The sequence below is a fragment of the Protopterus annectens genome, chromosome 2.part0 (assembly GCF_019279795.1).
Source record: "Protopterus annectens isolate FY-2018-M chromosome 2.part0, PAN1.0, whole genome shotgun sequence".
In the NCBI taxonomy this organism is placed as follows: Eukaryota; Metazoa; Chordata; order Ceratodontiformes; family Protopteridae; genus Protopterus; species Protopterus annectens.
This window is the reverse complement of record NC_056728.1, coordinates 398,531,017-398,545,899: the sequence shown is the minus strand read 5'-3', so window position 1 is coordinate 398,545,899 and position 14,883 is coordinate 398,531,017. Positions and strand designations below refer to the sequence as shown.

At 43.2% G+C, this 14,883-nt stretch overlaps 1 protein-coding gene across 1 annotated transcript in view; it reads right to left on the bottom strand.

Moving 5' to 3' along the window:
- LOC122793104 (annexin A1-like) overlaps positions 1 to 14,883 on the bottom strand; it is a 301,760-nt gene that overhangs the window by 207,305 nt on the left and 79,572 nt on the right. Inside the window, exons 4-5 of the mRNA XM_044060836.1 lie at positions 4,794 to 4,888; positions 4,605 to 4,718 (exon numbers count right to left, since the gene is read on the bottom strand). Of these exons, the coding sequence (XP_043916771.1) occupies positions 4,605 to 4,718; positions 4,794 to 4,888 (209 nt within the window). The remainder of the gene's footprint in view (positions 1 to 4,604; positions 4,719 to 4,793; positions 4,889 to 14,883) is intronic.

Here is a 14,883-nt window from a genome sequence, read left to right as displayed (position 1 = left end):
CTAAGACTTGGGTCAAACATGGCTTTGTAAGTCAGAGATCACCTTTTAGTAGAAGATAGGAGAATAACTGCAGTTGGAGTCTGTCCATGTAGAATATGGTGTTTAAGGCCTAGGATCCTCTACAAGGTACTTTTGTGGCCTCTCCAGTTGTTGCAGGCAGCTAGGGATGTACATGCCAAGAGGGGCATTTCACTCCCAAGGATTGGTGGAATGAGGGAAGAATAGAGTACAGAGAAATGACCCTTCTTCCTGGATGCAAAACCCATTGGTAATGAGGTGCCACTACCAGTGGCAATGTGGTGGCAAAAGGAGAGGCTGCCATCATGTGTCCCCAGATCTCTTACACCACCTTCAGTGTTTAGTGGGCTCCCACTGATGTAGGGATTAGTGGGAAGTTTCCCAAGGAGATTACTATGCATTTTCTGGCATTAAGCTTAAGGCCATAATTTCGACACCAGTCAATGGTCTCAGTGAGGCCTTTCTGTAGATGTCTGCATCACTTGGAGTTAATGGCTCCCAGCTTGCAGTAGTCTGCAAACTTGGTCAGCCGGAGTCCCTCCACGTTGCCTGGACTGAGTAGATGCCAAACAGGAGAGGACCCAGCACAGATCCTGACTTGTGACTTGTTAGTCTGACCGAGTCGCCTACTTTCACACTAAGTTCTGTGAGCCAATCTGCAAACCCACCTAACGATACTAGAGTTGATGCCTAGTTTGGGGAGTTTTATCAATTCCTGAGTGAGGAATGGTATCAAAGGCCTTGGGCAGATTGAGGGAGGCTGTATGAACTGCCTTACCTTTGTCCACAGCTCTGTTAACGGAGTCAACCTGGTTGAGCAGGCATGATCTACCTTTCACAAAACCAAAAAACTGTGTGGGATACAAGCATTTGAAAATTCCCTATACCCTTGTTAATTAGCTCCATGATGATGTGCTCCATAGCCTTACATATCAGACTAGTCAGGCTAATGGGGTGATAACTTCCAGGGTCTGTAGTTGCTCCTCCTTTATGGAGAAGGATGACTGTAGCAGCATCATTCGGTAGTGACAAAGCTTGAGGTGAAGCTGTGACTGAACAGGGCACACAGATGTGGTGACAGTTCACTTTGTAATTCATGTAGAACACAGCCAGGGATATGGTCAGGTTTCATGGAAGCTGTATTCTTTGCCTTGGACAATGCAGCTTTAACCTGTGCTGCAGTAATGCTGGCTGCCTGGCATTCTTCTGGTATTGAGATTGGTCCTTTGGGGGGGGGGGGTAAAGTTGGTAATATCTGTTGGCTCAGTAAAGGAGGTACCACTGCAGTAACTCACAGAAAATCTGGGCATTTGCTGTGCAGATTCTTGATAAAACTAAACACTCTGGTGGTTTAGTGTCTGCCACAATTCTGCCCTCATAGCTGGCTTTGATGAGGGATCTCAACTTTGTTGAGGCTGATGAGGGATTTTTTCCAGTCTTGGGACTTCCAGAAGGGAAAAAAAAAAAAAAAAAAAAAAAAACTATTGCAGAAAAAGGTGTAGAATTTAATGACAGGGGACCACCAGATTGGCTTCCTTTGTCTTTGTATGGCGCTTCAAGTGGGGGTAAGAATGAGCTGGTCCAGGGCATTGAAAATGATGAATTTCAGAAGTGTTGGGCCAGTGCATTGGTGCACTAGTAGTTTTCCCAGTTGAGGGGTTGAAGTCACTTTGGAGTGGTTTGGTAGTTTCCAGGGTGCTTGGGAATGTGGAGCGAGTCTTGAGACATGGTAGGGGACCTATAGCAGGCTACAACCTGAATCCCTGTCTTACCCAATGTTAGTTTGCATTATGCTGGGCTACTAGTCTGGAGGTGTGCATATCCTTTATGAATATGGAGACACCACCATGGAGCTTTGGTCCATGTTCTGGGGTTGAAAGGTGTGGAATGGGTTACAAGCCTGGTAGCACAGGGGTGCTTTCTGCTGCTTTAAACCAGGTCTCCCATTACATCAACTTTAGTTGGAGATGGGGACTGCTCCAAAGACCCCTTTTTGGGGCAGCATATAAGACATGCAGCAAACTTAAAACAAAATGTTAGTCATGCAGCAAAGCATGTGCAACAATGTGAGCCACTCAACACCAATCTCTAGGCTACTTAAATATATAGAATAAAGCTTAAATTTAGTACAACAGGCTATCTCTAGGCTACTTAAATATATAGAATAAAGCTTAAATTTAGTACAACAGGCTTGAGCACAGCAAGTCCACTACACTAGTGTTCACTGGAAGTTCTTCATTCAAGGACAGACTCCGTATTAGCACTGCATACCCAATTTTTATGGCACAGCTATCAAAATTATCTTACAGATATCATGCAAGTTTTCCACAAATGTGGAATAGTTGTAAAATGATTACCTCTTTCCTGACTTAAACTAGTACTGGGTCCAAAGTTTCATAGATATCCAAATAAAAATTAGCACAAAGTTATTCTTTATATATTTCATATGCAGACAGAAGTCCCCCCAAATAATTGTAATAGATGGTAAAGATTTGTCAGATTTTTTTTTTTTTTAAAGGCTACATTTGGTAAATATATGCTGGAACCTTATAAAACTCATGCACATAAGTTACACAAAGGCTTGTTCAAGTCAACTACCTTCCATTTTTAATCAACTTTTATCATATCCTTATTTTCTGTACTGAAAGCATGTGCACTAAATGCAAAATCAGAGCTCCTTCTGGTCAGTCCAGGCTACCCAAAAATGTAGGCATACAGAGTTCGTTGTTGGACATTAGTATAAACTCTATGCTTTAAATGGAAATGTGCAAATCTGGCACTTGGTACTTTTTGAAAGTGGGAAAAGTACCAGGACCACAAATGAACCTGCTGGACACCTGCACAAACAGGTGATCTGGGAGAATATACATCTTCTGCTAGCACTGTTCTATTACTCAGCAAGTTTAAAGTGTACGGATTCATCTCAAAAGACAGCTTTAAAATGGATACACAAGCCAAGGTATAAAAAGCCTTGGCTGGTTCTTTATACTACTCCCATTGTAAGACCTAAATAACTGGCCAGAGTTACAAATTAAACTCTGACCAAGTCAGTGTGGATGTGCCTTAAATACATGGAAATTAGTGCTCAAAGCGTATACAGTTTTGGAGATGTTAACTGCCAGATCTCATTACTAAACAACTGAGTTAGATCAAACTTATTGGCCTGTAATTTCCAGCTTCAGTGTTGTTGCTACCTTTAATTTTGATCCCTTTAATACTGCCAGATTGCTGACTGCTGGACATCTTCCAAATACTTGGAAGAGTACTCAAATAAATATTCCTAAAAATATTTAGGACACACTACTGCCAGAAAATACTCTGGAAGAATTACAATGCCAAAACAATGAGGGCATAAAACTAAGATAACAGTTGTGCATACATGAGACAAGCGCTCCAACACATCCACTAATAAATTCTATTAGATACTTCAACTCCACCTGCTTTTAAGGTTAAAAAATTTAACTTTCTGGGTTTGACCACTTCATGTTCTCCCATTCTTCTGCTGTATCGAGTCAGCCACTTTAACTGGTCAAGCTTCAGAAGAGTTCCACAGAGCCGCTACATCAGTTTTTCTCATCTCATAGGTTTGAGGCAACCTTTGGGTTAGATAAATGTAATGGCACAGGAAGTAAAACACTGATGCCCAATAACTGTATTGGAGATCTCAAAATTATCTTTTTGCAGCTTTCAGCTCCCTTCTACCCAATTCTGTTGCAGTGATTTAGAGAGTACATCAAGATTAAAGATGTAAAGGAACACACCATGGTAAAATGTTCCCATTGTAATGTACACAAACCTTTCTTCCCATCACCACTGCACATTGCTACTGCTCCCTGAAAGTAGTGTTCAAAAGACCCATCATGATTTTAGAATTGGATCACCTGTATTTGAAATTGCAGAAAACAACTTTGTAACAAACGTCATTCCCAAGGTGGGGACCTTTACTTCTGAGACTAATCACTCAGTCTCAGTTCCATCTTTATGCACCTCTGACAGTCATCATCAGTCACTGCAGCAGATAGCCACAGAGCAGCATCAGCAGCTTTAAAAAGCCAAGGCAATTTGTGTCAGAAACTGCAGTAGCAGAAGTTGTTAAAGCTAGTAACTATGCAAAAGAGGTATGTCCTGATCACTGTGCAGGAGGAGTATTAACTTTAGTACAGCAATTTGCATTCGCAACAGTTGTACCAATGAGTTAGGACAGAATCAGGATTTTAACAGTTTTGGGAATGTCAAAAGGGGCGACTTCCTGAATCCATTAAGGACATACTGAGCAATTAGAATCAAATTTCTGATTTGTAATCTTCTCCGTTGTGCCTGGGTCTGACATAAGACTAGACAATGAAGCACAGGCAGAAACAAATGAGCCACCATGGTGCCAGATCTCTTCGTACTGTGCTTCTTGATTAAATGGTCTTTAGCAGTACAGCTACCCAGAAAATGAAATTTATGCAACCACCTGTAAAATTATATTTTTACATAAACGCATGAGTCAGCCAGAACCAACCTAAATTTATTGCATTTCAGCTGATTTACACAAACAAGTTGCCAGTCATTTCCCCAAAATATAAGGGAACTGACTATACCTTCATGGCATGTCTGATCTCACAGGCATCATACTCAGATGGAGTCTTCAGCAACGCCAAGACAACTTCTTCAAGGTGGCCCGACAGGCACTTTTTCATGGCTTCTTCAAGTGGCTGTAATGAGAATACACAAAAAAGTTGAGTCTAGAAACAATACAATACCAAACACTCCCAGAGATCTAGATTTACCTTTCCTGTAGTCTTCTCAAACACAGACTTCAGCTGTTGACGTTGCTCATTGCTGCGATTTACCAGCACATCAATTATTGTTACTTCATCAATTCCTGCAAAATTACAAAAAGCCAAAAAGACCAGATTTAACAAATGAAAAACACAGTTGTGTACACTTACCATAAATGTACAAGTTACATTCACTGTTGCAGTCATCACATTTGGGCTATCCCTGCCAGGGTAGGCCCTCAGCTGGCCTGAATACCAGAGGTTTATCTATCAGAGTCTGTTGCTTCAGGACTGACATCAGGTCATCAGTAGTATAAAGTAAGGCAGCAGACACCATTACATCAGTTTTTCTTGCCCTAACCCATCAGGAGCCCCGCCAAGTAAGAGCCAGGTTCTGGTGGAAGAACCCCACCAGTAGAAAGTAAATATCAATGTCCCCTGTAAGGAAAGAAAAAGGGAGAATGGAGGGAGGGAAACCAGGACTGCAACAGTGAAAATACCAACCTCTACATTTAGGGCAAGTGTACACAACTGAACTAGGTTAGTGTTTCACTGTTGCAGTCACCACATTTGGGGGAATTCCAAAGCTGAGGAAAAGGGTGGAGGCAGTCAAGGAAACTAAGGGCTGGCTAGGGTGCACTGCAAGACCCTCAGAGGCAAACCCTGCCCTGGATTTTGAGAGGCAGGTGGTAATGTTTGGAAAAAGTGTGAACAGATGTCCAGGTGGCAACCTCCAGGATGTCCCTGGTGGGGACTCCTTTGAGAAAGCTGCAGAGGTGAAGGCTGCTCTGGTGAAGAGAGTCCTGACCCCTGTTGGGAGAGGCTTTCCATGTCTGTGCGCTATCCATTTGGAAATGGTTTGGAGAGGGTTTTGCCTTCTGCCCGTAGCAAAGCTAACCAGCAATTGATCAGACTGTCTGAAGTATTTAGTCCCATCTAGATAGAATCTGAGCTGTGTGCACATTTAGGGAGTGCAGGATTCTTTCCCCCTTGTTCTGGAGATTAGGGGCAAATGAATGGATTGGTCAACCTTGGGCATGAAGGATGGGTTAGTCCTGAGGAATACCCTGTCAGCACTGAAGATGAAGGGTTCACAGCCATGAGTACTTGCAGCTCAGAGACTCTTCTGGCTGAAGTGATGGGCAGGAGGAAAGCAGTCTTCCAGGAGAGAACTTTAGCTCTGCAGATGAAGCTGATTCAAAGGTGGGCAGAATGAGCTTTTCCAAGGTCCCAGGCTGGGGTTGGTGCTCTTCTGGGTGGCCTCCTGTTTCTAGCCCCTTGTAGGGGCACTTTGATCAAGGGGTGTGAGAAAAGGGACTGTTCAATGGGAAAATGAGTAGATATTGCAGAGGCATGAATTTTGAGAGGAAAGAGTCCACTGTGCAGTAGGTCAGAGCTGTAAGACTTGTCCTTGGTTTGTTGACCTTTACTTTGACCAGTACCCTGGGAGTGACAGGAAGTGGAGAAAAGGCATAGACCGATAGACTGACCCAGTAGAAGGACAGGGCAATTGCTTTCCAAGCCATGCAGTGATGCTCCCTGGTACAGAATTTGCTGAGCTGATGGTTGGTGTGGGAGGCAAAGAGGTTGACCTTCGGGGTACCCCATTTCTGAGTTATTAGGGTGAAGATGGGTCCAGAAGATTTCCGGTTAGTTGGTCTGCCAGAGACTTGAGAACCTGGTAGGAATTGTGCCAACAGGTGGAGTTGCATGGCAGAGGCTGTGCGCCAAAGGGTCATGGCCAGCCTGCATAGAGGCTAGGAGAGAGTCCCTCCCTGCTTGTTACACCACATTACAGTGGTGTTCTGTTTTGATCAGGAGAGCCCCTGGGGAGAGAAGGGGCTCGAAAGCTAGAGGTGGGCTGGACACGCATCTGTTTTTGGTTGATGTGCAGAGGGATTTGCTGTGGGCTCCATTGGCCCTGTATGCAACTGCTGTCCAGGTGTGCACCCCAAGCATAGTCTAATGCATCTGTGGTGAGGGTCTAGGCAGCAGGGGTGGTGTGAAAGGTAGTAATTTGTTGTGGGAGCATTCTATTGCCCACCAAAGAAAATCATTTGAGGCAAGGAATTCTAGGTACAAGTCTCCGGGTCTTGGAGTGTTGACACCAAAGGCATTTTAGGCACCACTGAAGTTTCCTCACATGTAGTCTGGCATATAGAATGAGTAGTATGCAAGATGCCATGAACCCCAGAGCTTGCAGGATCTTCCTTGCAGATAGCTTGGGTCTGGTGGCTAGTTGAGAGAAGTAGGCTGTGCTTTTCTGGTGTAAGGAATGCCATCTGGGATGCTGTGTCCAGGCTTGCTCCTAGGAATATAATCCTTGGGGTGGGCATGGGTTTGGATTTGTCAATTGTGTACCCTAGGGAAGTTAGTAGGGACTTTGAAGGCGAGGTGCTGGAGCAGCTTTTCCTGGCAGCCTGCCTGAATCTGGATATCCCTTTGTCTGCAAAAGGCAATGGCAGGAGCCAGACATTTGTGAAAACTCTGGGAGCAGTAGATAAGCCAAAGGGAAGCACAGAAAACTGAAAGTGTTGAGATCCTGCCCTGAACCAAGAGATATTTCCTGCACGATTCCCCGATAGGAATATGGAGGTAGGCCTTAGATCTAGGGTGGCTAGCCAAGCATCCTTGGTTACCATGGGTAGCTGATGCTGGAGGGTGAGCATTTTGAATTTTGGGATCACCAGGAAGGTGTTTAAAATGGATAGGTCAAGGATTGGGTGCTAGGTGCCCTCTTTTCCAGATACCAGAAAATGTCTGGAGTAGAAACCCTGGCCTCTGTTCTGCAGAATGTGCTCTACTGCCCTCAGACAGCAGGGAAAGGACTTGTGTTTGCACCTCAGCCCACTGGTTTGGAGGTAGATCTGGGAACCCTTTTGGAGTAGGAAGACTGTGAAAAGATGTTATCCCTGGGACACTTGAGAACCCAGCAGTTTTTGGTAACGGTGGCCCAGGTGCTTGCGTGAAAGGAGTTTTCTTCCTAGGGGTAAGAAAAGGTGGTCAGAGGGAGGGGTGGGGAAGGGGAGTCATTGTGAGTTCTTACCATAAGGGGGTGGCTTAGAACGCCCTGGTTTTAACATGGAGGTAGTCCACTGCTTAGATCTCTGCATTCCTTGTGGCTGCTGTCTTGGGGGGGGGGGGGTATGGCCTGGACTGGCTTAGTGGGAGCAGGAAAAGGACCAGTGCCTGGTGGGACAATGCTGAACCTGGGTGGCAGGACCTGCAAGAAATCCGTAACTGTCTGCATAGGTTTTGCTTTTACTTCCATCTTTAAGACCTCTTGTGCCTTAGTACCAAATGCTTTGCCTTTGTGCAAGGGGGCATCCAATAATTTAGAGTGGACATGGTCTGGCAAGGGCTGTTCCTTAAGCCACGCATGCCTAATGACAGATCCAGTGACTGCTGCCCTGCAAGAAGCTGCTAGGGTGCATTTAGTTACTTGACTTGCAGAATGCATTAAATATTTTGCACAAGCAGGAAAGGAAGACATTTTGAAGAGTTCCAGGGTAATTTGCTGAAATTTTAGCATATGGAACTGACAATTTAGTACCCTGCCCAGATAGCAAGAGTAACTGAGGTGTATACTTCTTTACCCAATCTGTGTGTGTGAGAAGAGATTCTTAGCAGAGGTTGCTTAAATCCCTTTAGGCCCTTGAGAAATTACCTCAGGGTCAGTAGGATTTTTAAAAGAATGCAAGTCAGGGACCTGTGATTTTCTGGGTGCAGAAGGGAGGATGTCAAAGAGTCAAGCTGGATTCCAAGAAAACATCCTCCACAACATCCAGGACTTGGGGGGGGGGGGGGATCTTTCACAGCAAACCCTTTGCTAAAAATTCCCAGAGTCTTTAGACTGAGGGTAGTCCTGACTCCCTCTGGAAATGCTCCCTTTCGCCAAAGGAAAAATCCTCTGGGGAAGAAGCGGAGCATCAGAATCCGCTGAAGTAGAGGGGTTGCATCAGAGTCAGACTCTTGTTCAGACAAGACTACAGGGTACAGATGAGGTCTTCCTTTTGGTGGGGATAGCTTGGCTTCCCCTGATCAGCCTGATAAGGTCTTCCGCCATTTTAAGCATTTGAGATGGAGGCAAGGAAGCAGGTGTCCGAGATTGGGTAGTCTGTTTCTTGGGTGTAGTTCGTACCCTGGGCCTAAAAAAACTTTGTCTCAAGAACTGGTAGTGCAAAGGACTTCCTTGGAAGCCGGTGCCTGCACAGCGGCTCAGGACCCAGAGGCAGGGACCACCACAGGATCCCTAGTCAAACAGTTTTGTGGCATACCGGACTCCGAAAGGAGTCTCATTAGCGGCCTGTGAATCCACAGATGCTGGCATTAGGGGCTGCAAAAGTCGGTACGTTTGGACCTGTGAAAGTGAAAATATCTAGCTACAATAAGGGTCTGATGACAGATAGGCCCATACTACTTCAGCTAAAAACAAAAAAAAAAACACCGCACACCAAAACACACAGTAGATGAAATTCCGGTAGTGGCTGACCGGCACTCGTGCAAACTGCTTTGGGCTCCATGGCAAGAAAGACTGATTTAATGGCATCAGCTGCCTTACTTTATACAGACTACCTGATATCAGTCCTGAAGTGACAGCAACCAACACAAATGCTAAGCCTCTGGTATTCGGGCCAGCCGAGGGCTACCCTGGCAGGGATAACCCAAACGCAATGACTGCAACAGTGAAACACCAAACATCAAGGGGTTACTGTGGCACTATTAAGCCTATTAGTAGAACAGACTTTCCCTCCAACACTCAAGTTTGCCTTCATATAAATGCCTAGAGCATATGATTTCTAATGCTGAAGAGCAACACCAGTTGATCAGTTCTGAGAAGCCAGGCAAGTCTACCAAAGCAATAGCCCGATTTGACTGGAGTTTCATGGCAAAAAAAAGCTTGCTGCATGCTCAGGTTTTCCCCCGCTGGCTAGAAGACCTTTAATTTAAAGAAAATCAGCATTGCAGAACAAAAAATTGCTTCTCTATACCTTGAGGGCAAACTGGGCACCTGTTCCAACTTACTGATATTAGCCCCCCCCCTTTTTTTTTTTTACTCCCAGTGTAGTTTGCGTGCACTGGCAATGGTTCACTTTTCAGAGCTCTACCAGGTGAGGAAAGAGGAACTAGGTCAAGAAAGAATTGCATCTCAAAACAGAATGTGAAGACTAAGGCACAGATACGCATCAGATAAATGGAAATATGGTACACAAGGAAAAGCATGAGTGCAGGAAATTACAGGCATGAAGATTGGTTAACTGGAATGTTAGCCAAACAAGTGAAGGATAAAGTTTGGAATACACGTTACAGGTAAAATTTATTTTCCAAGGAGCAGCTACAATTAAGAATGGTTCTTCTCCAGGTATTAGCCCTTGTATAAAAAGGACACCATCCTCTTCAAGCTCAAAGACTACAAAAATCCCTCTCCTGATCCTTAATCACTGTCAAAGAAAATACTTCAAAAGACCAAAAGCATAAGGTTCAGTTCAGGTATCTTTATTCTTGTGCAAGGAGACAAAAAAATGCAGTTACAGAGTTTGTCTGACCAGGAAGTGTCACAATTATACCTTTCTTTCAAGGCATTGCCCACTACAGTTGACATAAGACCACCAGTTCACAATTCTGTTTTACTTTACAGATGTTGCTCACATTTCTAGCTGACTCTTCAAAGTTTAAAAAAGATTTTTCAGTAAACAGGATGGCCTTGATGACCACTGGTCAATTACAACTTTCTTGCTATGTGATGTTACAAGTCTAGGTACTATGGCTAATTCAAGCACAATGCAAGTACAGATTTCTGAAGCAGTTCATTGTTTATAGTATCTAGCCTTCTTGCAGCTTGTGCACTTTCATTAGCATGAACAGAGCTTATTGTCCATAATGAATGGATCTACAGAAATTATTCTCCATTTAATTTCCTGACCTAGCAGAAAAGTCACCTGCTTTCCAGTAAATTTCCAAAGCATAAGCATGTATTTTGCTGTGCTAGCAAACTAGGTCAGAGTGCATCTTGCAGCGTCAGAAAGCACAATTTTAGAAAAGCAGGTTTTCAGTTTCAAATAGAACTAATGCTGCATATAGAATAAAAACGTGTTAAATCTTCCCTTACTTAACGTTATTACATATTTTTCTAACATTTTCCCCCGTTAATAATCTATTTCAAAAGCATAAACAGTTTCTTCTCCTAACCTCTTCCTTTGAGGATTTGCAGCTAATCTCTTCCTTTGAGAATTTGCAGCTAAGAGAGCCATTCAGTTTAAACTTATGAAAGTGTTTCCTTTTTCAACAGCTCAATTTCAGTACTTTGATACAAAGTCTCAGAAACTGACATGTCTATAAAATCTTTGATTAATTTTCATGCAGGGAATACCACAGCAACAAATACATGCTCCCAACAAAAGTAATCCCACACAAATGGCAATCATGTTTATTAGGATGGAACCCCAACCCCCAATTCTGGAAAAATAAACAGCCAAAAAACTGATAAACAGAAAAATCAGCAAGCAAAAAGTCGTGGTGCCAAAAAGTTTTACTGAAACAGACACGTACAAGGCTTAAAGCGATTTTCGTCTGCACTAAAGCAAACTTCTTCAGCCTTTAAGCCTTGTACGTGTCCGTTTCAGTAAAACTTTTTGGAACCACGACTTTTTGCTTGCTGAAAATTCTGGAAAAAGTCCATCAGTGGGTTTGGGCCTGGCCATGTCTGACACTTGCTGAATCACTTCCAAATGGTAGTTTATTTCATGTTCATTGTCGGGAATGAACGAACACTCATCTTTGATTAAAGCGCACGTACCACCTCTTGCCACGAGGATGAAGTCAAGAGCCATGCGGTTTTGAAGCACCATGGTTCTCATTGCATTCAGTCCATCAGTCATTAATTCAAGAGCAGAAAAAGTTGCATTGCTCATGACCGAGAAGTTTGGATAGCTTTCTCGGTTCCTAAATTGATTTAACTGCACCATATGCAGGGACTATGCCAGTGTCAAAGTCCATGTGTGCTAGTTTAGTCTTTCATGGAGTTATGGTTTCTCCAGCCTGCTACGATCTGCCCCATCGGATTCTCAGGTTTGATTGGATTTTCAGGTTTCTTTGCGACGTCTGACGTTTCGAATTCTCCCATGAGGCAGAGCTGTAGTGTGTCCTATGGCCGGGACAGGTAACCCAAAAAACAACTGCCGGACCAATGGCAACCATTTGTATGCCTTTTTTCCCCACATATGAAATAAGTTTCTGCCTTAGTATTAATATACACCTCTGCATGAAACATTTTCTTATCTATAATAGACAGTTGCTTTAAAAGAACAGGATTATGTTGTATCACTGACAAGTTTTATGCAAGGACTCAAAAGTACGAGTCATAATCTGCATCACAAATTGTTTCTGTATTTTTAGCATTTTTAGGTTTAACATAACATTTATAAGAAACAGTTACATTACATTTACTCCAACCTACTTGAATCGTGTCACTTAAAAAAGCATACAATTCCTGTTTAACCGGTAGGAATAATGCAATTTTGTCTCTAGATTTTACAGGTGTAGTCTCAAAAAATCAAGTTTTCCCAGGTCTCATTGACCCCTAGGGGGACAGCAGCCATCAATAATCCCCCATATGCTGTTGGTATAGCTGTGAAAATCCAACAATTCAAAATATTAAAAAAGTCTCAGCATACACATTTGATTGCTTAAGTTCGGATGCCAGTCTAGGAGTATTGAATCACGTTTGTTCAGTCTAGCTGGTGTGGCTAAAGAAAAGAAAGGCCACAGCAAAAAGAACATTGTCACTAATGCAGTGAAGATGATTATGCAACACTGCTGAAATAGTTCAGCATTCCTATTACCTCTGGGTCTTGTCATTCTACTGCTGCTGTGAGTTAGCAAGAGTTTTATCAAGTTCAAAGTTTTTTTGACTAGTTTACAGTGTGTCAGATGAATCCAAGATGAACGTTCTGCAATTTTGACTGCTGTGGGCGTGCTCAGCAGTACTTGATGCAGACCTTCCCATTTTGGCATCATCCAATTCTTTTTTGATTGGATTGGATTCACCCAGACCCAAGTGCCTTGGGCTACTGCTACTTCGGATGGTTTGGTCTTTATCTGAAACAGAATTAAACTGTAAAAGATGTTTGTTATTCAGCATACTCTCATACTCTGCAAGTGTCCAATCTGCTTCCTGGTCTACAGGCATGAGAGGTTTCCACTGAGGTATATAAGCTCTTCCGAAAATCTTTGAAAGGTGTCAATCCTTTTGCATTTGAAACTGTTCTCAGGGCAAACAGTACACCCAGTTCTTGTGCATCATCCATGACTTTAAGCTTATTCTTTAAAACTCCATTGTGCCTCTCTACTAACCCTGCAGATCGAGGGCGATATGCAGTGATGTTTTAAAGAAATCCCAAAATACTGGCTCAACTGTTGTATAGTTCGGTTAACTAAATGTGTACCATTGTCAGTGTAGATCCTTTCCGGTATGCCAAATCTAGGAATAATTTCTTTAACTAGGGTCTTTGCAACAGTGGCTGCATCTAGTTTACTAGTCGGAAAGGCCTCCACCCATTTGGATTACTAGTCAGAAAGCCTCCCCCCCAAACATATCCACAATGACAAGGCAGTACTTTTTTATTTTCACATTTGCTCAATTCTATGAAATCCATACAAATAGTATGAAACTGATATGGTGGTGTAGGGAAACTCCCTTGCTTGGGCTTTAATGCCCCTTGTGCATGATGTTATTACAAGTGTGACATGACAGGCAAAATTTTAGTGTAGTTTGTAAAGCTGTATGCAGCGAATACCCAATTCACTAACTGTACCATCCCCCCTGTTGAGACATGGCTCTGCCCATGGCTCAAAGCAGCTGCATATCTAAATTAGATGGTAATATCGGTTTTCCCTCTTCTGGAGATGTACAGCCCTTCCTTGAGAATTGCTCCTCGTTTTTTCCATTTTTGTTTTTCAGCTTGTGTAGCAAGTGTCTGCATTGTTTTCAACATTTTTAAGTCTAAAATCTCGGAAGGTTGCAATTCCGCATTCAAAAGAAATGCTTCCGAGGCTGCTTGCTTTGCAGCCGTGTCAGCTCTCGCATTGACTTTTGAAATCCTATCTTGTTGTTTTGTATGAGCTATGCATTTACAAATAGCTACTTTGGCAACTGAATAGAATCTAACAAATCTGAAATAAACTGTGCATGGTTAATCGGTTTGCCAGTAGATGTCACCATTCCTCGATTCTTCCACTGTTCAAAAACATGTACAGTAGAAAAAGCATAATGGCTGTCTGTAAAAATGTTTACACTTTTACCCTTTGCCAAGGTACATGCCCGTGTCAAGGCAATCAACTCTGCTGCTTATGCAGATAAGCTATGTGGTAGAGGTTTCGCTTCTATAATCTCAGTATCAGAAACTACTGCATAACCTGTTATGTGGATGGCTCATGCAAAAGGAGTCCTACAAGACAGAACCTAATATAGGTCACCTCGGCATCACCCAAGGGAACATCCATGAGGCCTTTTCTAGGCAGTGTCTTTTGCTCAATTACCTGCAGGCAATTATGGGGTGAGTCATCCACAGGAGTTGGGAGCAAGGTAGACCGATTCAAAGTAGTACATCGTTCAATTGTCATGCGAGGTTGGCTCAGCAATATAGTCATACAAGAAAGATGCCTAGCAGGGGAAAGAAATCGTTTTACTGCAAGAAAGTAGCATATGAGTGCGCCTCATGCAGTCACAATGAGAGGGTGGAACAACACTACTGAGGCTGAAGCCTGCACTGCCATTGCAGCTGCAACTACTGCTTGTACACCGTGGGGTAGAGACTGCGCCACTGGGTCCAGTTGTGATGAATAAGCAATGGGGCGTGGTTTGTCCCCATGCTGTTGGGTCAATACTGATGTCATATAACCTTGCTTGCAATCTACAGTTTGAAAAAAACGTTGGTGATAAATTTGGTAATCCTACAACTAATGATGATGCTATCAATTGTTTCAGTTTGCAGAAAGTAATTCTGCTTCTGGTGTCCACTGTATTAAATCTTGTGCTGCCACAGGCTTCTTAAAAATCAGGTCGGTGCAGATTCCAAAGCATAGTTTGGGATCCAGCTTA